The sequence below is a fragment of the Maudiozyma barnettii genome (assembly GCF_903064755.1).
Source record: "Maudiozyma barnettii strain CLIB 1767 genome assembly, contig: KABA2_11, whole genome shotgun sequence".
NCBI classification, from domain to species: Eukaryota; Fungi; Ascomycota; class Saccharomycetes; order Saccharomycetales; family Saccharomycetaceae; genus Maudiozyma; species Maudiozyma barnettii.
The window spans coordinates 402,848-420,895 of NW_024545248.1; the positions used below are offsets into that span (position 1 = coordinate 402,848).

Below are 18,048 nucleotides of genomic sequence, written 5' to 3' on the forward strand. Positions count from 1 at the left end.
GGTTAAATGGAAACATTTTATAACTTGTGATTTTAATATTGTAAAAAGTAAGAACAGGTCTCTCGAGATTAGTAGAAGTGTAACTTTTAACCATGCGTTTACACTAGTCTATATTAATAAACTATATTCAATTTAAAAATGTTTCTGTAATATAGATTTTAAGATATAGAAAACATGAATAACAGACCCCATTCTCTAAACAATCTCACACAATGATTACCCTTTAAGCACAACGGTTTTATTTTGATTGAGGGTAACTTGTGCAACCAACGAAGTTCTAGAAATACTATAGAATTTTGAGTTCATATTGAAATAATGATTATCAACTAGTATGCTTTCTATTTAAATAGTTATTGAGTGATATATTTCATAACCGGGTATAAAAGAATATTTTGTTTAAAATGACCTAACGTGATTACCATTAAAATAGTTCAATGATAGCACCGAAAATAGCTAATAATGATACAACACCCTTGAAAATCAAGTTGTTTGCACTGTTTTCGTTGACCATAACATCATAAGCAGATGTGGATGGAATACCTGTTGTGACCTGAAGGATAGATGGGGTAGACGAAGTGCTCTTGACACTGTTACCGGAACCGTTGGAAGAACCGTTGGAAGAACCGTTGGAAGAACCGTTGGAAGAACCGTTGGAAGAACCGTTGGAAGGACCATTATAATTTTCGTTTGTGGTTATAGCAGTAGCAGTCTCTTGAGCTTCTTCACACTCTTCACAAACTTGAGTTGTTGTGGTCATCGATGTCAATGTTGTGGTAGTGTGATGACTATTTCCCTGCGCGTCCTCGCATTCTTCACATTCAACAGTAACGGTAGCTTGAGATTGAGCTTCTTCACATTCTTCACATTCAACGGTAGTTGTGACGTTAGTTTCTCCATAGACAGCAGAGGTAGTAGCTTTAGCCTCCTCGCACTCATGACATGTCACAGTAGTAGAAGTTTCGGTATGAATTGTGCTGAAGTTATCATCGGATGCAGATCCTGTAGCATAGGATACGCTAGCAATTGATGAAGTACCATTGATAGAAACTGAAGAACTTGGAACAGCAACAGTGTCACTGTTAGAAACAGTACCATTCCAACAGTATCTCTCGAAACATTGCGCACACTCGGTTGGCCATTCTAGTCCAAGCTTTTCTTGCTTACGTCTCATAACAGCGCAACCCATACAACCTAAGAAATCTGGATCATCAGTGAAATTATTTCTGGTAGCAATTTCAAAACCATTTTGGATCATGCCTAAACGTTGTTCTCTAGTGTAAGTCAAGACGGAAGTACTGACATTAGTGTCATAGGAGTAAGCTCTGTTAGGTAAGTAAACAACTAAAGGTGGGACATAAGCTAAATCAGTCAAGTTGGAAGAATCACAACCAAAGAAAGTTGGGTTCTTGTTAATACCTAAGTTGATAATAGTATCCGTATCTGGGACATATGGGAAAGCGTCTGTCTTACCAATTTCCATGAATTGACGTTCGTATGTAGCGACCAAAGCGGAACCAAATGGCCAAACTTCATCAGTATCAGCAGTAGTGTCAGTAGCAATGACCAAATCAAGATCACGTTCTTTTCTCATCAATGGTGTGAAAGGGATAACTTGACCATCGATACCACCATCAACTAGATATAATTGATCATTGTCAACAATAGAGCTGTCACTTTCGTAGTTGGTAGTACCCTTGAATGGATTTGGAGCAGCAATGTTAACATCAATGTGACCTTGGGTGGTGACATTTGGTAAGAATTTAGTTTCGTAAGTTTGGATCATTTGTGAGAAGAAACCACCTTGGTTGGAAAGGGTGTTGATAACATTAGTAGAGGCAGAAGTCAGGAAGTTTACATTGTCAAAACCAGCAATACACTCACCTGGAGTTACGGGAGAACCATTGTTAACCTCAGTACCAAGGTACTTCATACTGGAGAAAGAGTTAATGGTAGGTTCCCAGGAACCGAATTCGAAAGCTGACATTTCAATAGTGGTAGAGCTCAAATCGACAGAAGTTTCACCCGATTTTTCAACCTTGGCAAGTTCGATCAACATTGGCATTTCACCATTCTTGAAGACATCAGCATCTTGAATATCAGACCATTGGTAACTGTAACCACCTCTTGGCAAAGATGGGAAGAAGTAATAACCAAAAGCCAAACCCCATGCATCAGCCAATGAGACGTCAAACCCAGCTTCGTTCTTTAACTTGATAGATTCAGTAATGTTTTCAAAGACAGCATTAGTGTAGTCAGTGTCTGACCCACCTGGGTTTGTTGGCGAATTAGAAAGATCCCAGATAGAATGGTCACCGTCCTTCATTTGATCAATAATCTCTTGAACTGAGGTCCAGTTGTTGTACGTAACAGTTGAAGTAAAGAATGAACCACCGGAGGAACCAGCTATATAACTGATACCTTGCAACAAACCACCTAAACCATTTTCAGTGGCACCTACAGTTCTTTCGTCCATAGCAGCAACAACACCGGCATCAACAAACATTGCACGATACCCACCACCACATGAAGCAAAACCAACTCTTGGTTGAGTAGAGTCAAAGATAGAATCAACAATAGAATTATCTGAAAAAGTAGCAGTAGCACGATCCAAGAATTTCTTCAAGGCATCCTTTGTAACACTTTCTCTCTTTGCTAACCATTCAGTTTCTTCAGAGGCCAAACCATCAGCTTTTCTGATAAGGTTAATATCACTATCACATGAAACTTTCCCTGGCGTGTAACTATTTGTTGGAGACCAAGCATTAGTCGTTTGTAAGTATGATAACAGCGATACTGCTGCAATAAAGTCTGCAAATTGCATTTTTTTATTATTAATACTATTCTTCAAACTTTGTTGTTTCTCGAACTTTAATAGCGATAAAAACTGTACACCATGAAGAAGACTAAAAAAAACACAGTGCTATTACTTTTATTTAACATTTCCTTGTAGTTATATATGCTTGTCTTGAATATTTTCTTTCAGCCTATGTATAATTATTTTGACATTTCAAGAACTCTGAAACGCCTTCTTCTTGAGTAAACGTCAACAAATCCAGAATACCTGGAGTTATCTTCCGTTAGAATATCCGAGTATGCACATCTTCTTGACCGGTACCCACTGTTAACATTCAGTGGAACGTATCCATGAACAATATAACTAATCAATACGTCTATCAGATCTGGAAATGATTCAAATTTCAAGTGGAGTCATCGCAAAATTTATTTCAAAATAACGAAATTTCGCGTATTGGCACAAAAGATACCGCAGGACCGAAATAAAATATTTTTCAAAGGTGAAATAATTTTCAACAATTACTCTGGAGTTTAAGACAAGACACGACTAACTTGAACCTATGCCCAATTGGTACTTTATTGTTCGTTGATCAACTGAGAGGTAGATGAATATCGAGACGGATAGATGCCCACTCTCTAGGTGAATTTATTTTAACATGCTGAATAAGCATGAAATTCTCGTAAAACTTTGATGATATTCACACAAAATTAGATGAATAACCCTGATAAATCAATTATGTAAAAAAGATTCCCTAAGGAGTTAAGTAAAACAAGAGTGTACCGCAAATACTCTTTCAGAATAATGCTTACAGTTTCGGAGAATTTTATTTTATTCCATTTCAAATAATTTCTTCTTTAAGTTATTAGTACGAGTTATACCAATATCTTAAATATGGCAGTCACTTTGAATATTCATTTTTTACTAGCTGTATACTTATAAAAGTTCAATACTTCACTTTACAAAATTATTTTACACAAGTATCTCCGATCTTGGTGTTTTCATCAGGTTAGGTCTAACTTTTCCCTGTAAACAGTGTCCAATCTGTATATGATAGCATCATCTACATTCCAAACACCATTTCGAGAAAACGGGTCCTTTCTTAACGTATCAATAACATCTTGCTTAGTGTCTGCTCTTATTTGAAGATGAGAATGGACGGCTCTTGGCGGGGTTACTTTCGTCACTAATTTGGCCACCTGACAACAAGATTCCAGCTTCAATAATTGGTAGAATACCTGCGACGTGTAACGGTCCATATTTCTTTCTCTCCGCATCAGACTTATCCATAACAACTACTCACCACTCAGTCATTGTAAAATCTATATTGTTTAATTCTCTTTTCTATTAAGGTCTAGTAATTAATTTTACGAACCGTAAACAACCATAGTTTGTAATATAATCCTTGCTTTCGACCTGATTTATATACCAGCTTTTCAAGGGACAGTATACAGCCACATGTAACTGTTAAAAATGGGTTTATGTCCTGAATATTAGTCAGCCTATGGCCTTATTAGATACACTTTTGAAGTTTATTGACTAGGTCATGTTGGTTAAGTAATGGTCATCAGGAGAGAGACGACGAAAACGGATAACAATGCTTAATTATGTTTCCGGGCCGAACCAAACCGTTCCAATAACTATTTCAAATATCCATTCCGTGTATTATGTAAACATTTTAAATATATTTAACATAAGAGACGTTTATTTAGGATGCTATGAGTTTACTGATTCAAACAAGATAATACATAATGAGTTATCTATAATTTCTGGCTTTGTAGGTCATATTCAGTAAGTAGTTCGTAGGTTTTGTTGTATACTAATGATAATATACCTCCACCTGGCGCATACCTACATAAAATGGGTGTAATTCCTCTATACATGGCAGAAACACCTTGAACTTTGTACATATTTATAATTGAATAGATGGCCGACCCATATAACCCTTTTCTCGAAATCATATGTGAACCATTGACCGACTGAACTTGTGATTTCACAACATCAAATGGTACACTCAAGAAACAGCTCAATGAACCACCTAAAGCACCTGCTATAAAATTGTAACTCGTCTCTAATCCTTTGTTTTCTGTGTTAGGTAAAATTGATCTAACAAAATGTATTAACCCGAAATATCCAGAATTCCAAACAGAACTTCTCCACATTGTGGCCTCCAGACCTGTGAACATTGCCAAGACACCGTCTTTCCTTATAATGCATTTCAAGCAGTCAAAGGGTGTCCTGTAGAGAGAGGCTCCATCTTGCATTCTAATCTTTACCAGTTCGAAAGGTACAATTATAATTGCTTCAGTAGAACCTGCCATTGCACCTGCCATGATAGTGATTGGTTGTGTTACAGTGGATTGTCCAAATACTTGTTGCAGAAGAGTTAGGTACTTGGCATTACACGAGAATTTCGTAGCACGTTTGGGGACTTCCATAAGAATTGGTGAAGTAATGCCTCTATAAACGTGACGAAGTCCTTCTTTACGAAGAACTTTTGTGATGTAAGATATCAATCCACATTGACTGGTGACAGATACAGGTCGCAATTGGAATCTAGTCTTGATGACATCCAACGGATACATTACCACAGTCTCTGAGACTCCAGCAAAAGAACCTGCTAGAAACGTATAACGAAATGGTAGTTGATAATTCTGACCTTTGGAAGACATTGGTATTGGTGGCCTCCCGGCATCTCAAATGGGAGAAAACATGAGTGGTATCACATTCAAGTAAAAAGGAATAACATTCGTTGTTTATATATCAATCATTAGAGTCTTGGATACTTAAACTAAACGTTATTTTAAATCTACCATTGCGTGTTTTCAAATATTGAGCATTCTCCTTTGTTTATTTTTTTGTTCTTGAAGAATCATATTTTTATGATTCCAAAATAAAAATGCTTATTTTTTTTATTTTCTTTAGCAGTATACACTTTGCAGATAAGACGAACCTATATAGTGAAACGAAGAATTGCTAACCAACCACGAGCGCGACATTTAACAATTAAAGAAGCTATATATGCCATCTATATCTTCAGTATGAAATGTCTAATAAAATAATCATGGAATCTTAGATCATCTTCTGCTAGCTCTGGGTGGAATGAAGTCGCTAAGACGTTATCATTCTGTTTCACGGCAACAATCAAACCATCCTGAGGACTATCGGGTTTATTCAAACGAAATAATATCTCCACTGTGTCATTATCTAAGATCTCCTCAATAACAGGAGCCCTAATAAAAGTGGCTGGGAAGTCAACACACCCGTCGATAAAGCTCGAGAAGTCACACTCTTGTGTAAAGGATTGAGCTTGTCTTCCAAATGCATTTCTCTTAACTTTAACATGTAACAATTGTAATGTTTTCACTAAATCTTTTTCATTACTTAAAATCTCTGATATAAAGATCAATCCAGCACAAGTACCCCAAATAGAATTTTGTGAATTATGAACAAATTTGTATAGATCGTCATAGAACCCGGTTCTCTGAGCGATCAAAGACATCGCTGTTGATTCACCACCAGGAATTACTAGGCCATCACATTGCCATAATTCCTCTTTGGTTCTAACAGTAATTATTTTAATAGTTACACCATTATAAAATTGTAAACCATACTTGTCAACACAACGCTCCAAATGATGGACATGTTCTATAAATGCACCTTGCAAGGCCAACACACCAATACACTTTTGGTTCATTCCGATGTATTAATATATACTGTTCAACTTATTATTTACTTAACAATACGTGAACTAAGGAATATCTTTGTTTCTACTTGTAAACTTTTAAGGTACTCATTTATATATGCTTAGTTTCCTACGTACACGAAAACTAAAGTGTGACTCTACACTTTCACCAGGTTATCTCCCCAAAAAGTAACACCTATGTTCACTTTTAAAAACATTTCAAAATATCACGTTTCTGATCTCCTCTAAGACGATAATCCAAAGAGATGGATATCTGAATAATCTTGAACGGTCTCTATTGTTTCCGATCAACAATTGATTGGATTAGCTGAGATAATAATTTTTCAGTTTGGAATTAATTTTCTGTGAAGAAACCGCGGCACAAACTCACCTCTATCTCAACAGAAATGAGACGATGACCCACAATTGCGTAATATTTGCTAAAGGTGGCACATATTGCTGTTTTGTGGATGGTGCTAAGACGCTACAACTGCACTCTTTGTTACTCATAGATGGATTGAATAAGAACCAGAATAGGAGTCAATTTTTATTGAGATATTATAGTTGGAGGGGTAGATGAGCTGGATGAATGGGTTCGTGATTTTGGTTGGAAAATAGTTGTGAATCAATCAATTCTCAACTATAATCTAGTTTTCAATATATATATAAGGTCGAGTGACCCATTTAATTTATTCCCTTTGATATGCATCATTTTTTCCATCATATAGTTTGAAATTGACCATTGATTAGAAGATCATTATTGTTGTCAATTTTATATCGTTTTTACAGGGTTTTCTTGCGAATAATTTTAATATCCTGAAATGTCTGAATTTAAAGTGAAAGCTGGCCTGGCCCAGATGTTGAAAGGTGGTGTCATCATGGATGTCGTCACTGCCGAACAAGCAGTTATTGCTGAGAAAGCCGGTGCTTGTGCTGTTATGGCTTTGGAAAAGATTCCTGCAGACATGAGAAAATCAGGTCAAGTGTGTCGTATGTCTGACCCTAAGATGATAAAAGAGATCATGGAGGCCGTGTCTATCCCAGTGATGGCTAAAGTCCGTATCGGACATTTTGTTGAAGCGCAAATTCTAGAAGAGCTTGAGGTCGACTATATCGATGAAAGTGAAGTCTTGACTCCGGCTGACTGGTCTAAACATATTCGTAAAGATGAATTCAAAGTTCCATTCGTTTGTGGTGCCAAGGATCTAGGTGAAGCGTTAAGAAGGATTAATGAAGGTGCTGCTATGATCCGTACCAAGGGAGAGGCAGGTACTGGGGATATTTCTGAGGCTGTCAAACATATATCTAAGATTAGAGGTCAAATTGAAGAATTTCAACCACTGTTAAAGGATGTTGCCGGGTTAAAAGCAAAGGCAGAGGAATTGAGAATCCCAATCGATTTGCTAAAGACCACATTAGAAAATGGTAAATTACCTGTAGTCAATTTTGCTGCAGGTGGTGTTGCTACTCCTGCAGATGCAGCATTGTTAATGCAATTGGGGTGTGAAGGTATTTTTGTGGGTTCTGGTATCTTTAAATCCTCGAACCCTGAAAAAGTAGCTCGTTCTATTGTTGAAGCAACCACTCATTTCAACAACTCAGCAAAATTGTTAGAGGTATCTACCGATTTAGGTGATACGATGGGTGGTGTAGCAATTGAATCCATAAAAGGATCTAGATTGGCCGAAATTGGTGTTTAAATATTATATTTTATAAATATCTATAATCCTATTTATTTTTATAAACTAAAATAATGTATTCACAAACGTTAAAGCCAACACCGTCAGTCAACAAGAAAAGTCAACCGAGTAACTACGTGAAGTAACATGCTGTTCAAACTTGTTTTACTAAATAATTTTTTTTTTCTGATAACAAATCCTAATATATTTCCCTAATTAAATATAGTCCATTGACAAAACAATGAACTATGAAACATATCTAAGAAGAAAAACAATGTCATACATATCTAAATGCCATAAAATATCAATATATCTAATAAAAAAAATTGAACTTGTTTATAATACATGAATTATTAATTTGCATAATTATATATACCTTGAACAGTAATATGACGAACATTAATGATAAGAATCAAAAAAATATTTAAAAAATTAGTCTTAATTTTGATCCAAAGAAATTATTAGTGATAAAAATGCTTAAAAATTGAATTAGTTTGGGGTATGAAGAAAAATTATTCCAATTATAATAGGAGCATAATAGCAGCACCTAAGACAGCAGCAACACCAGCGGATTGCTTGATAGCACCATTAGCACTTTGAACAGCAACAGTGTGAGAGGCAGAGGAAGAAGTTTGAACTTGAACCTTAACAGTGGTAGTACCAGCAGCAGCAGATTTGGAAGCGTGACAAACTTCATCACAAGAAGTAATGGTAGCAGTGGTAAATTGAGTGTTGGTAACAGTAGCAGCAGACTTGGAAGCGTGACAAGCTTCATCACATGAAGTAACAGTAGTAGTTGTTAGTGAGTTGACAGTGGTGGTGGCTTCAGCAATCTTTCTAGATTGACAAGATTCATCACAAACAGTAACAGTCTCGGTAGAGTTAGCGTAGGCAGAGGTAGTGATAACAAGACTTTCTGGGCAGAAAGTGGTAGTTAGACTACTGACGTCAGTGACAGTGTTAGTGGTAGTTTCTTGGGTAGCAGTAGAGTTGCTTTGAGAAACAATAGAAGTGGCGGCAGCAGAGGTGACGTTAGCAGAGGTAGCGACATCAGAAGCAGAAGCAGAAGCTGGAGCAGAAGAAGCGACATCAGAGGCAGAAGCAGAAGCAGAAGCAGAAGCAGAAGCTGGAGCAGAGGTAGCGACATCAGAGGCAGAAGCAGAAGCAGAAGCTGGAGCAGAGGTAGCGACATCAGAAGAAGTAGCGACATCAGAGGCAGAAGCAGAAGCAGAAGCTGGAGCAGAGGTAGCAACATCAGAAGAAGTAGCTGGGGCAGAGGTAGCGGCAGCAGAAGAAGTCTCGGCAGCAGCCTCAACACTGGCAATAGCGACAGAAATATCTGAAGATAGGTAAGAAGAGTACCATGGGACAGATGTGGCCATAGCTAGCAAACCATCAACGTCAACACCAGTGAACATAGTGGTGTAGGATTCGTCGGTAGCAGTGTGAACAGCCATGTAGACATCGATGATACCATCTGGGATAGCACTACCAGAACCTAAGAACCAGGATGTGTAATCAGCGAATCTGTCGTTAACATCGTTTAATAGAACAACTAATTCAGCAGTTTGTTCTGGAGTTGGAGTAGCAGCGGAGGCTAGAGTAGCGGCACCTAATAAGGCTAGAGCAGAAGTGTATTGCATTGTGTATATAAGCGAGTGGATAATATTCTTACTGGACTCTTCCTATGAGTATGTAACTGAAAAAAGTAAAACAGAAATAGAATGTACAAAAGCTACTTTCAAACAAATATCAAAGTTCCTCTGTTTATATACTTTTCGAATGTACTTTTTTAATGGATAAAAACATGAACGAATGGTGATAAAAAGAGAGAATATTTTTTACTTGGCTTAGTTTTTAGCTCGACAGACACATTGCTTCTAAGTATTAGCAGTTCCCATAAAAATAACTTCGTTTAGAAAACTTATTTGAAAGCAAGTATATTATCGTGAAAAAATCTGAATATCAGAAAAGTTTTACTACTTGCTTTTTTAGTTTATCTTTGTAGAAGGCATGTCAATAAAACTTTATCTGTAACTATGAAACTCCAGACACCTTTAGGAAGGAAATAACATAAACAGAACAACCTCTTTTAGGGAATAAACAAAAACAAAAATATGTTATGGCGTTTGGTTACTACGTTCCTGGATATCTATTTAGATAGATCGTTTAAAAGATTTAGTTGGTAATCTGGAAAAGTTTTTTTTTGTTTCTTTTTAGCAGTGCCTGTTTTGCCTCTCCATCTTATTTTTGAAAAACTGTACGGCCCGCTCTTACCAACGCGCTTGCTTTTGCACAGAAGGAATCACACGACTGTAAATCGACATTCCAGTGAACATATGTCTATTTCGGGACGTTGTTAGGTAATTCTTGTAGACGAACACTGTTTAATTGGTCGTATATGGGTGTGTTGATTCTATGTTAGGTACGTGAACGTGTCACGCACAGGAATCCTTCTGTAGCACATTTTCTCACTCACTATCCTCTACAAGGCAAGAAAAAAGAATTATTACTGAAGTTTAGCAAAGGAACCAATACGATCTTTTTGTTTCTCACCTGGAAATGAATAGTTTTGTTTGTCTTGGGATTTAGAATCTGAGATCGATTTCTCTCTCATTTATTTCCTTCGTGATCTCCTCTGGGGCAGGCAACCTCCCCTGAGAGAACACATTATTTGTCTCCGTCGTTCCTTCATTATATTTCGTTAGCATTTTATTAATATATTGAACTCTACATCATTGTGCAGTCATTACTTAGATACAAAATTTTCAAAAGACTTGCAGTATCCTCAACTAGAGATATTGAAAAAAGAAGAAAAGAGAGTACTAAGAAGATGTTATTAGAAATGAATTTTTTCTTGATATTGTTGAATATGTTTTATTTTTGATATGCTTTATTGCTGGTGGGTCAAAAAAAATTTAAAACCCACATTATTTACGGTTACCATTTTCTACTTCCGGTTTCCTAGGTGCTTTTATTGACAATATTCTCAATTTAGTGCCGATGAAAATATATGGAAACATTTCTTTACGTAGCAAAATTATTGTAATTGATGTAGGCAAGATTACGCAGTACACCAGATGTCTTCTTGAAGCCCCAATTAAAAAGAAAAAAATTCTTGAAGAAATTATATTTAGAACAATTTCTCATGTTTATTATTATTTTCTACAATATCTTGTGTATTTGAATGAGGGATATGCACTAATAAAAGAAATACAACCTATTAACAACGTTGTTTGTCAGTTTTCGAAAATATGATAATGATGTATCAGTGGATAGATTTTAGCAATAAATATAAAAATATTAACTTGTGGAGTATCTTACCAAGGTACAATTACTGACTCCACTTAAATATACCTCTAAATTATAAGAAAACGAAACCAATTTTTTATTTGAACACCAAATAAAAAATATATCAATAAACAAAACGTAAGATTGGCATTGAATTTGTAAATCGAGTACTCTGAAAAAGCTCATCGTTTAAACCAGAAAATATAGAAAATAAATAAAGGTATATTATTACATGATCAGTTGTGCATGTAGCTCATGTGTCCTATAATGCAGTTATTTACATGCACCTTATATACGTATACATATACATATGAGATGAATTTATCGATACGCGAGACAAACCCTTACAAATTGAAAAAAATAAAAGAATATATATTAATCAAGGTGAAGACAATATCCTAAATATTGTGGATATCGTTCTTCTGTCAATTCGACTAAGTGTTCATATTTTTTCATCCTTCATCTCTTTTCCATAACCATCAAGGACACCTTCAAATACCTTTTACGTTTAAGTTCGACATATCTTGCTGTAAGTTGAATTTTCCTTGTGTATGTTTAATATTTATTTTCAATCCAACCACTCCTTCTAAAAGTTTATCAATATATTTAGAAGGTGACTCTGATACCTCCCATTTCCTCACAATATCTGGACCATTAGGTAGCTTTATCTCCTGCTGACCTGTTAATTTTGTAATCATGCCTACTAGTAAAGGTTTGTCAGTAATAATAGTTGCTTCACCATATAAATAAATAGCTGCATAATCAAAATTAGGTACAAATTTACGAATATGAGGTTTTAATGGACACTAGCCTGAGATAACGTAAGAATCAGGGTCCTGGAAGACAACAAGGCAGCGTGGGATTCTTTTTAACATATCTAAATGCTTATTTTTCACGGCCATCGTAGTCACTTGTGCATTAATCACAAACATACTATACACATGTTTTTATTTACCTTCTTTTTCTTCGAGCAAAATTATTTAGATTACCAATGGTCTTTAGTTGTTATTGGAACTTGTTTTTTCAAATTCCTAGTCTCTACTCAATTAGCTCTGAAAATATGTTCTTACTGATGTAATAGGGATGATAATGTATATTAAAATAATGGAACCCTCCTCTAGTTTGATCATATATATATTATGATTGTTATATGATGATGGATCCATCTGAACTAGTGGGTAATAATATCTTTTGTGGCTTAATCTATTGTTGACTATCTATAGAGTAGTAAAATAAAATTGATATAAAAGACGAAAACTTTCATTTTTGGGAAAGTTTATGTACAATATTTTACATATCAAGTTTCACTTAACCTTACTACTATCAGAAAATTCACTGAAAGAAAGTCTAAACATCAAATATATACATTTTTACTTTCATTATTTAACCAATTATTTATCTGTCATTATCAGAATCCTCATTAGTCTCATCAGTCTCACCAATCTCGTTTGTTTCAGCCGATGTCGTTCTAAGCCAGTAACTGTTAGAAGAAGTTTCGCTATGATTTTCTATTCTTTACCCCTTATAAAAGTCCACTATCTAATTTTTCTACATTGGAATAGTAAGTATAGTGAAAAGTAATCAATCATTAACTTTTTTTTATATCTTAGTCATCTGAAATATAAAATTGCCCTGGTATTCGGATAGAGGGTTTGTATGTTTCTAGCTGCGTTTACGCTTATGACGTGTTTTTTATTCTGCTTTCTTTATATACTTTAAGTCTGAAAATCCCTAGTTCAAGAGACTACTAATGTACGGTATGTTAATTTTACCAAGACGAGTCACCAATAGATATGGTTGTGTAGCCTCTTGCTCAAAATTATCCGGTACACAACTTAGTCTATTGGCGACACATATCGAAATCGAAAACTGCCTTCAACTTGAAATGTTAGGCCATATTGAGGGTGACTTATTTATGAGAGTGAAAGGCAATACGCAACAAGGTTGATAAGAAATCGAACATTATAGTTTTATAAGAGATTAATATAATATGAACATATAGTTGAGTAAGCTCATGAATCTGGCTTATCAGATATAAAGGTAGAAAGCGTGGGATCACAAAACAATAGATAAGAAATTAAAACATTCAGCTGATAAGTGCTCTAGACTGAATAAAATAGATACGAAAATAGAACCCTCTGAAAGATGTGGACTCTAGAAGAGAGGGCTTACACATACTTATGCAGGGGAGTTTCCCTTTCCTTTTATATCTGAATTTTTAACTTTGACAATTGAATTTAGTTATCAACTATTATACTTTTAGTCCATTTCTCGTGTATCTCGGTTTCATTAACTCCGTGTATAGTATACTCCGAGTAGGATGATCGCCCTTTTATCCTTTGTTTCTTTCTCTAAATATATGTCTAATGCCGTCTTTTCATTTGTCTAGTTTTTAATTGTGCATAACTTATTATATACTATTGTTTCTCATGAGATGATTTAGAAGCTCATCTCTTTGATTTTCTACTTTAGTTATTCTACTCTTTATAATTCCGTTCTTTGTTACATCTCATGTTCATCAATATACCCACTCTCAATAGGGGCTAATATTTCCAGTTGTAGACGGTTTTCGATATGTGTCAACCTTACAATCTCTCCTTTCCTTTTTCCAGTTAATAATTTTTTTTTTCTTATCTATGTTATTATCCAGCTAGCTCGATACCCGAACTCAGAACGGAACAAAAGAAAAAGTTTTTACAATGGGCATCATAAAGCAACTGCAGCAAGAAAGAGAAACCTACGATGATATGTCTTAGTATTTCTTCAAACATAAATAAGCACACGCCTATAATATCAGTATATAAATAGAAAAGTTAACCTTTTGTAAATTAGTTAATTTGATGATTTCTATGGCCCCTTTTTGATCTTTTAAAATAAGTTTATACTATTTATTATTTAAAAGAGGTCCTAGCATTTTTAAAGTCGTTATCTATGGACTTAAAATCTGAAAATTATGAGAACAATGCTTATGAATTAAACTCAGCGGAGTCTCATCCTTCAACTTCAATTGATAAGTGTGACCCATCTCTAGAATCCAAAGAATGGCCAGGTTCTGATACAGTACTTCCTACGGGTGAATATAAAGTTGATAAGAACATTCCTCAGACTTACTTGAATAGTGAAGATATAGAGAGAATCACAGATTCTGATATATACCCCCAGAAACGTTTATTATCTTTGTTTTTCAGTAAAAAAATCGATCCTATTCCTGATAATGATGATGAGAGGAAAGTATTCCCGCTTCTGAACACCAACATAATTTCAAAAGCATTCATGTGGTGGGTCACACCATTATTACGTAAAGGCTACAAAAGAACCCTTCAACCGAATGATATGTATAAGATGGATGAACGAATGTCAATTTCTACCATCCATAGCAAGTTTTTGCAACATTACAGGTATTATCAAGAGAAAGCTCAAGTAAACTATAGAAAAGAACATCCAGAAGCTTCTGAAAATGAAATCAAGAAAAAGACAAAACTACCGAAATTGATCCTGCTTAGAGTGCTTTTTTTTACATTTAGAAAACAATATTTATTAGCTTGCTTGATGGCACTAATAGCAAACTGTGCTTTGGGGTTTAACCCAATGCTAACCAAACGATTGATTGCATTTGTTGAGGAAAAAGCTATGTATCATCATTTAAAAGTTAATAAAGGTATTGGATATGCTATTGGTGCTACATTAATAATGTTATTAAATGGTTTCACGTATAACCATTTTTTCCATTATGGTATGCTAACTGGTTCACAAGCAAAGTCTGTGCTGACGAGAACTGTTCTAGAGAAGATGTTCAAAATGTCTAATTATTCAAAACACAAATACCCTAGTGGTAAAGTCATTACGTTTATCACTAACGATTTGGCCAGAATCGAATTTGCGTTAATGTTTCAACCGTTTATTGTCGGCTTTCCCGCAATTATTTCTATTGCCACTGTACTTCTAATTGTTAATTTAGGTGCTATCGCATTAGTTGGTCTAGGGTTATTCTTTATTGCCCTGATTTGCACAATGTTCTTGTTTAAGAAGATGTTTGATTTTAGAATTATAGCTAATGTGTTCACAGATGAGAGAGTGAGTAAAATGAGAGAGATATTAAGTAACATGAAAATGGTCAAGTACTACGCATGGGAGGACGCTTACGAGACAAATATTCGTGATATCAGGTCCAAGGAGATTAAAGCCTTGCGGAAGATGCAATATACTGTTAACTTTATTTTTGCGTTAGCATTTGCTATTCCCAACATTTCGTCGTTGGTCACTTTCCTTTGTATGTATAGGGTCAACAATATGGGGAGAACCCCCAGTAATTTATTTTCATCATTATCGTTGTTCCAAGTCTTGAGTATCCAGATGTTTTTTTTCCCAATTGTTGTTGGTACATCAATCGATTTAATCATCAGTTTGGGTCGTGTACAAAATTTACTCGAAAGTGAAGAAGAGGAGTCACAGGAGATAGATAATTACAGTACATTTTCAAATATTGATCCAAATATCGCAATAAAAGTTGATAACGCCTCCTTCGAATGGGAGGATTTTGAATTATTAGACTCCTTAGAGAAAGAGCAAGAAGAAACAAATGAGAAAGACCAAAAAAATGTAAGCAAAGATAAAAAGGAATTAATTAAAGTAGAGTCAAAATCAGTACCCAACGAAGAACAAAAAGACAAAGAAAAATCTATAACAAAATTTACTGATTTAAATTTTGAAGTTAAGAAAGGTGAATTTGTTATGATCACAGGTCCTATAGGTTCCGGTAAAACGTCTTTATTGAACGCTCTTAACGGTACTATGAACAAAACAAAAGGAAGTGTTTATGTTAACGGTAGTCTGCTAATGGGTGGCTATCCTTGGATTCAAAATGCGACAGTTAAGGGTAATATTTTGTTCGGTTGTCCTTTCAACCAAACCAAGTACGATAAAATTATCAAGGCTTGCTGCTTAGAAGACGACATGAAGATATTACCTGCAGGAGATAAAACAGAAATTGGTGAGCGTGGTATTAACTTGTCTGGTGGTCAGAAAGCACGTATTAACCTTGCAAGAGCAGTGTATAGAAACGAGGACATATTTTTATTTGATGATGTACTAAGTGCCGTAGATGCTCGTGTAGGGAAGACTATTATGGAAGAATGCTTATGTGGTCTATTATCAGGGAAGACTAGACTGTTGGCAACACATCAACTCTCTTTACTAGAACGTGCAGATAGAGTAATCGTTTTAGACTCAGATGGGTCCTTTGAAATTGGTACTGTCGATAGAATGAAAAAAGAAAACGAAACATTAATCAATCTTTTAAAGTTTTCATCCAAGAGTAAGGAAACTAAGAAAGAAAACATCGAGTTGAATGATATGGTGATTGAAGAACTAGTTAATATGAATAATATGAAGGGAAATGATCCAAACAGCCAATTAGATGATGGTAATTTAATAATCAAAGAAGAAAGAGCCGTAAACAGTATCAAATTTGGAATTTATAAGGAGTACATTAATTCTGGTATCGGTAAAGCCGGTGGTGCAATGATATTGCTTTTGATTTTCTTAATAGCATCTACCACTTTTTTTGGTATATTCTCGTCCGTTTGGTTATCGTATTGGACCGAAGACAAATTCAGCAATAGATCTACAAGTTTTTATATGGGGATGTATTCATTTTTTGTCTTTGGAAGTTTTATCTTCATGGCTATTCTCTTTACATTAATCTGTCATATCGGTATTATGGCTTCAAAAAAACTAAATTTAAAGGCGGTCGGTAGAATATTACACACACCAATGAGCTTTCTTGACACCACTCCCATGGGTCGCATTCTTAACCGTTTTACTAAGGATACTGATGCTCTGGATCATGAAATTACCGATAATCTTCGGTTATTCTTATACCAAATAGGTGAGGTCATTGGTGTTTGCGTTATGTGTATCGTATACCTACCTTGGTTTGCTATTGCCATTCCATTTATTCTAATGGCTCTTGTAGTCATTACTGACCACTATCAAAGTTCTGGTAGAGAAATAAGAAGACTGGAGGCCGTCCAGAGATCCTACGTTTACAATAATATTAATGAGGTGCTTGGAGGTATGGAGACAATCAGGAATTACAGAGCTGAGGCCAGATTTCAAGCAAAGTCTGATTACCTGATAGATAAAATGAATGAAGCCAGTTATCTTTATATTGCTGTTCAAGTTTGGGTTGCTATATTTTTGGATATTGTTGCCACAGCATTTGCATTGATTATTACATTGTTATGCGTCACGAGAGCATTCCCAATTAGTGCTGGTTCCGTGGGTGTTTTGTTATCATATGTTTTGCAGTTACCGAGTATGTTTAATAACGTCCTCAGAGCCTTTACCCAATGTGAAAATGATATGAATAGTGCTGAGAGATTGGTAGAATATGCCACAAAGGTACCGCTAGAGGCGGCCTATAAAAGAACCGATTATACTCCAAATGATTCTTGGCCCCAACACGGTGTTATTGAATTTTCCAATGTTTTCTTCGCTTACCGTCCAGGACTTCCACCAGTATTGAAAAACATTAATCTAAATATCACAGATGGTGAAAAAATTGGAATATGTGGGAGGACTGGTGCAGGTAAATCTACTAT

At 35.4% G+C, this 18,048-nt stretch overlaps 6 protein-coding genes across 6 annotated transcripts; 1 reads left to right on the forward strand and 5 right to left on the reverse strand.

Moving 5' to 3' along the window:
- Window positions 1–421: 421 nt before the first annotated feature.
- KABA2_11S04224 (uncharacterized protein) lies at window positions 422–2,821 on the reverse strand (the record flags this gene model as incomplete). The annotated part of the gene is made up of 1 exon (XM_041552737.1): window positions 422–2,821. One exon carries the CDS (start codon window positions 2,819–2,821, stop codon window positions 422–424), a length of 2,400 nt encoding a protein of 799 aa, XP_041408671.1.
- Window positions 2,822–3,795: 974 nt separating this feature from the next.
- On the reverse strand, window positions 3,796–4,068 carry KABA2_11S04246 (uncharacterized protein; the record flags this gene model as incomplete). The annotated part of the gene is made up of 1 exon (XM_041552738.1): window positions 3,796–4,068. One exon carries the CDS (start codon window positions 4,066–4,068, stop codon window positions 3,796–3,798), a length of 273 nt encoding a protein of 90 aa, XP_041408672.1.
- Window positions 4,069–4,551: 483 nt separating this feature from the next.
- KABA2_11S04268 (uncharacterized protein) lies at window positions 4,552–5,463 on the reverse strand (the record flags this gene model as incomplete). Its single annotated transcript, XM_041552739.1, has 1 exon — window positions 4,552–5,463. The coding sequence occupies one exon, from the start codon at window positions 5,461–5,463 to the stop codon at window positions 4,552–4,554; it is 912 nt and encodes a 303-aa protein (XP_041408673.1).
- Window positions 5,464–5,819: 356 nt separating this feature from the next.
- KABA2_11S04290 (uncharacterized protein) lies at window positions 5,820–6,488 on the reverse strand (the record flags this gene model as incomplete). The annotated part of the gene is made up of 1 exon (XM_041552740.1): window positions 5,820–6,488. The coding sequence occupies one exon, from the start codon at window positions 6,486–6,488 to the stop codon at window positions 5,820–5,822; it is 669 nt and encodes a 222-aa protein (XP_041408674.1).
- Window positions 6,489–7,297: 809 nt separating this feature from the next.
- On the forward strand, window positions 7,298–8,176 carry KABA2_11S04312 (pyridoxal 5'-phosphate synthase subunit PdxS; the record flags this gene model as incomplete). The annotated part of the gene is made up of 1 exon (XM_041552741.1): window positions 7,298–8,176. One exon carries the CDS (start codon window positions 7,298–7,300, stop codon window positions 8,174–8,176), a length of 879 nt encoding a protein of 292 aa, XP_041408675.1.
- Window positions 8,177–8,676: 500 nt separating this feature from the next.
- KABA2_11S04334 (SRP1/TIP1 family protein) lies at window positions 8,677–9,798 on the reverse strand (the record flags this gene model as incomplete). Its single annotated transcript, XM_041552742.1, has 1 exon — window positions 8,677–9,798. One exon carries the CDS (start codon window positions 9,796–9,798, stop codon window positions 8,677–8,679), a length of 1,122 nt encoding a protein of 373 aa, XP_041408676.1.
- Between the last annotated feature and the right edge of the window lie 8,250 nt (window positions 9,799–18,048).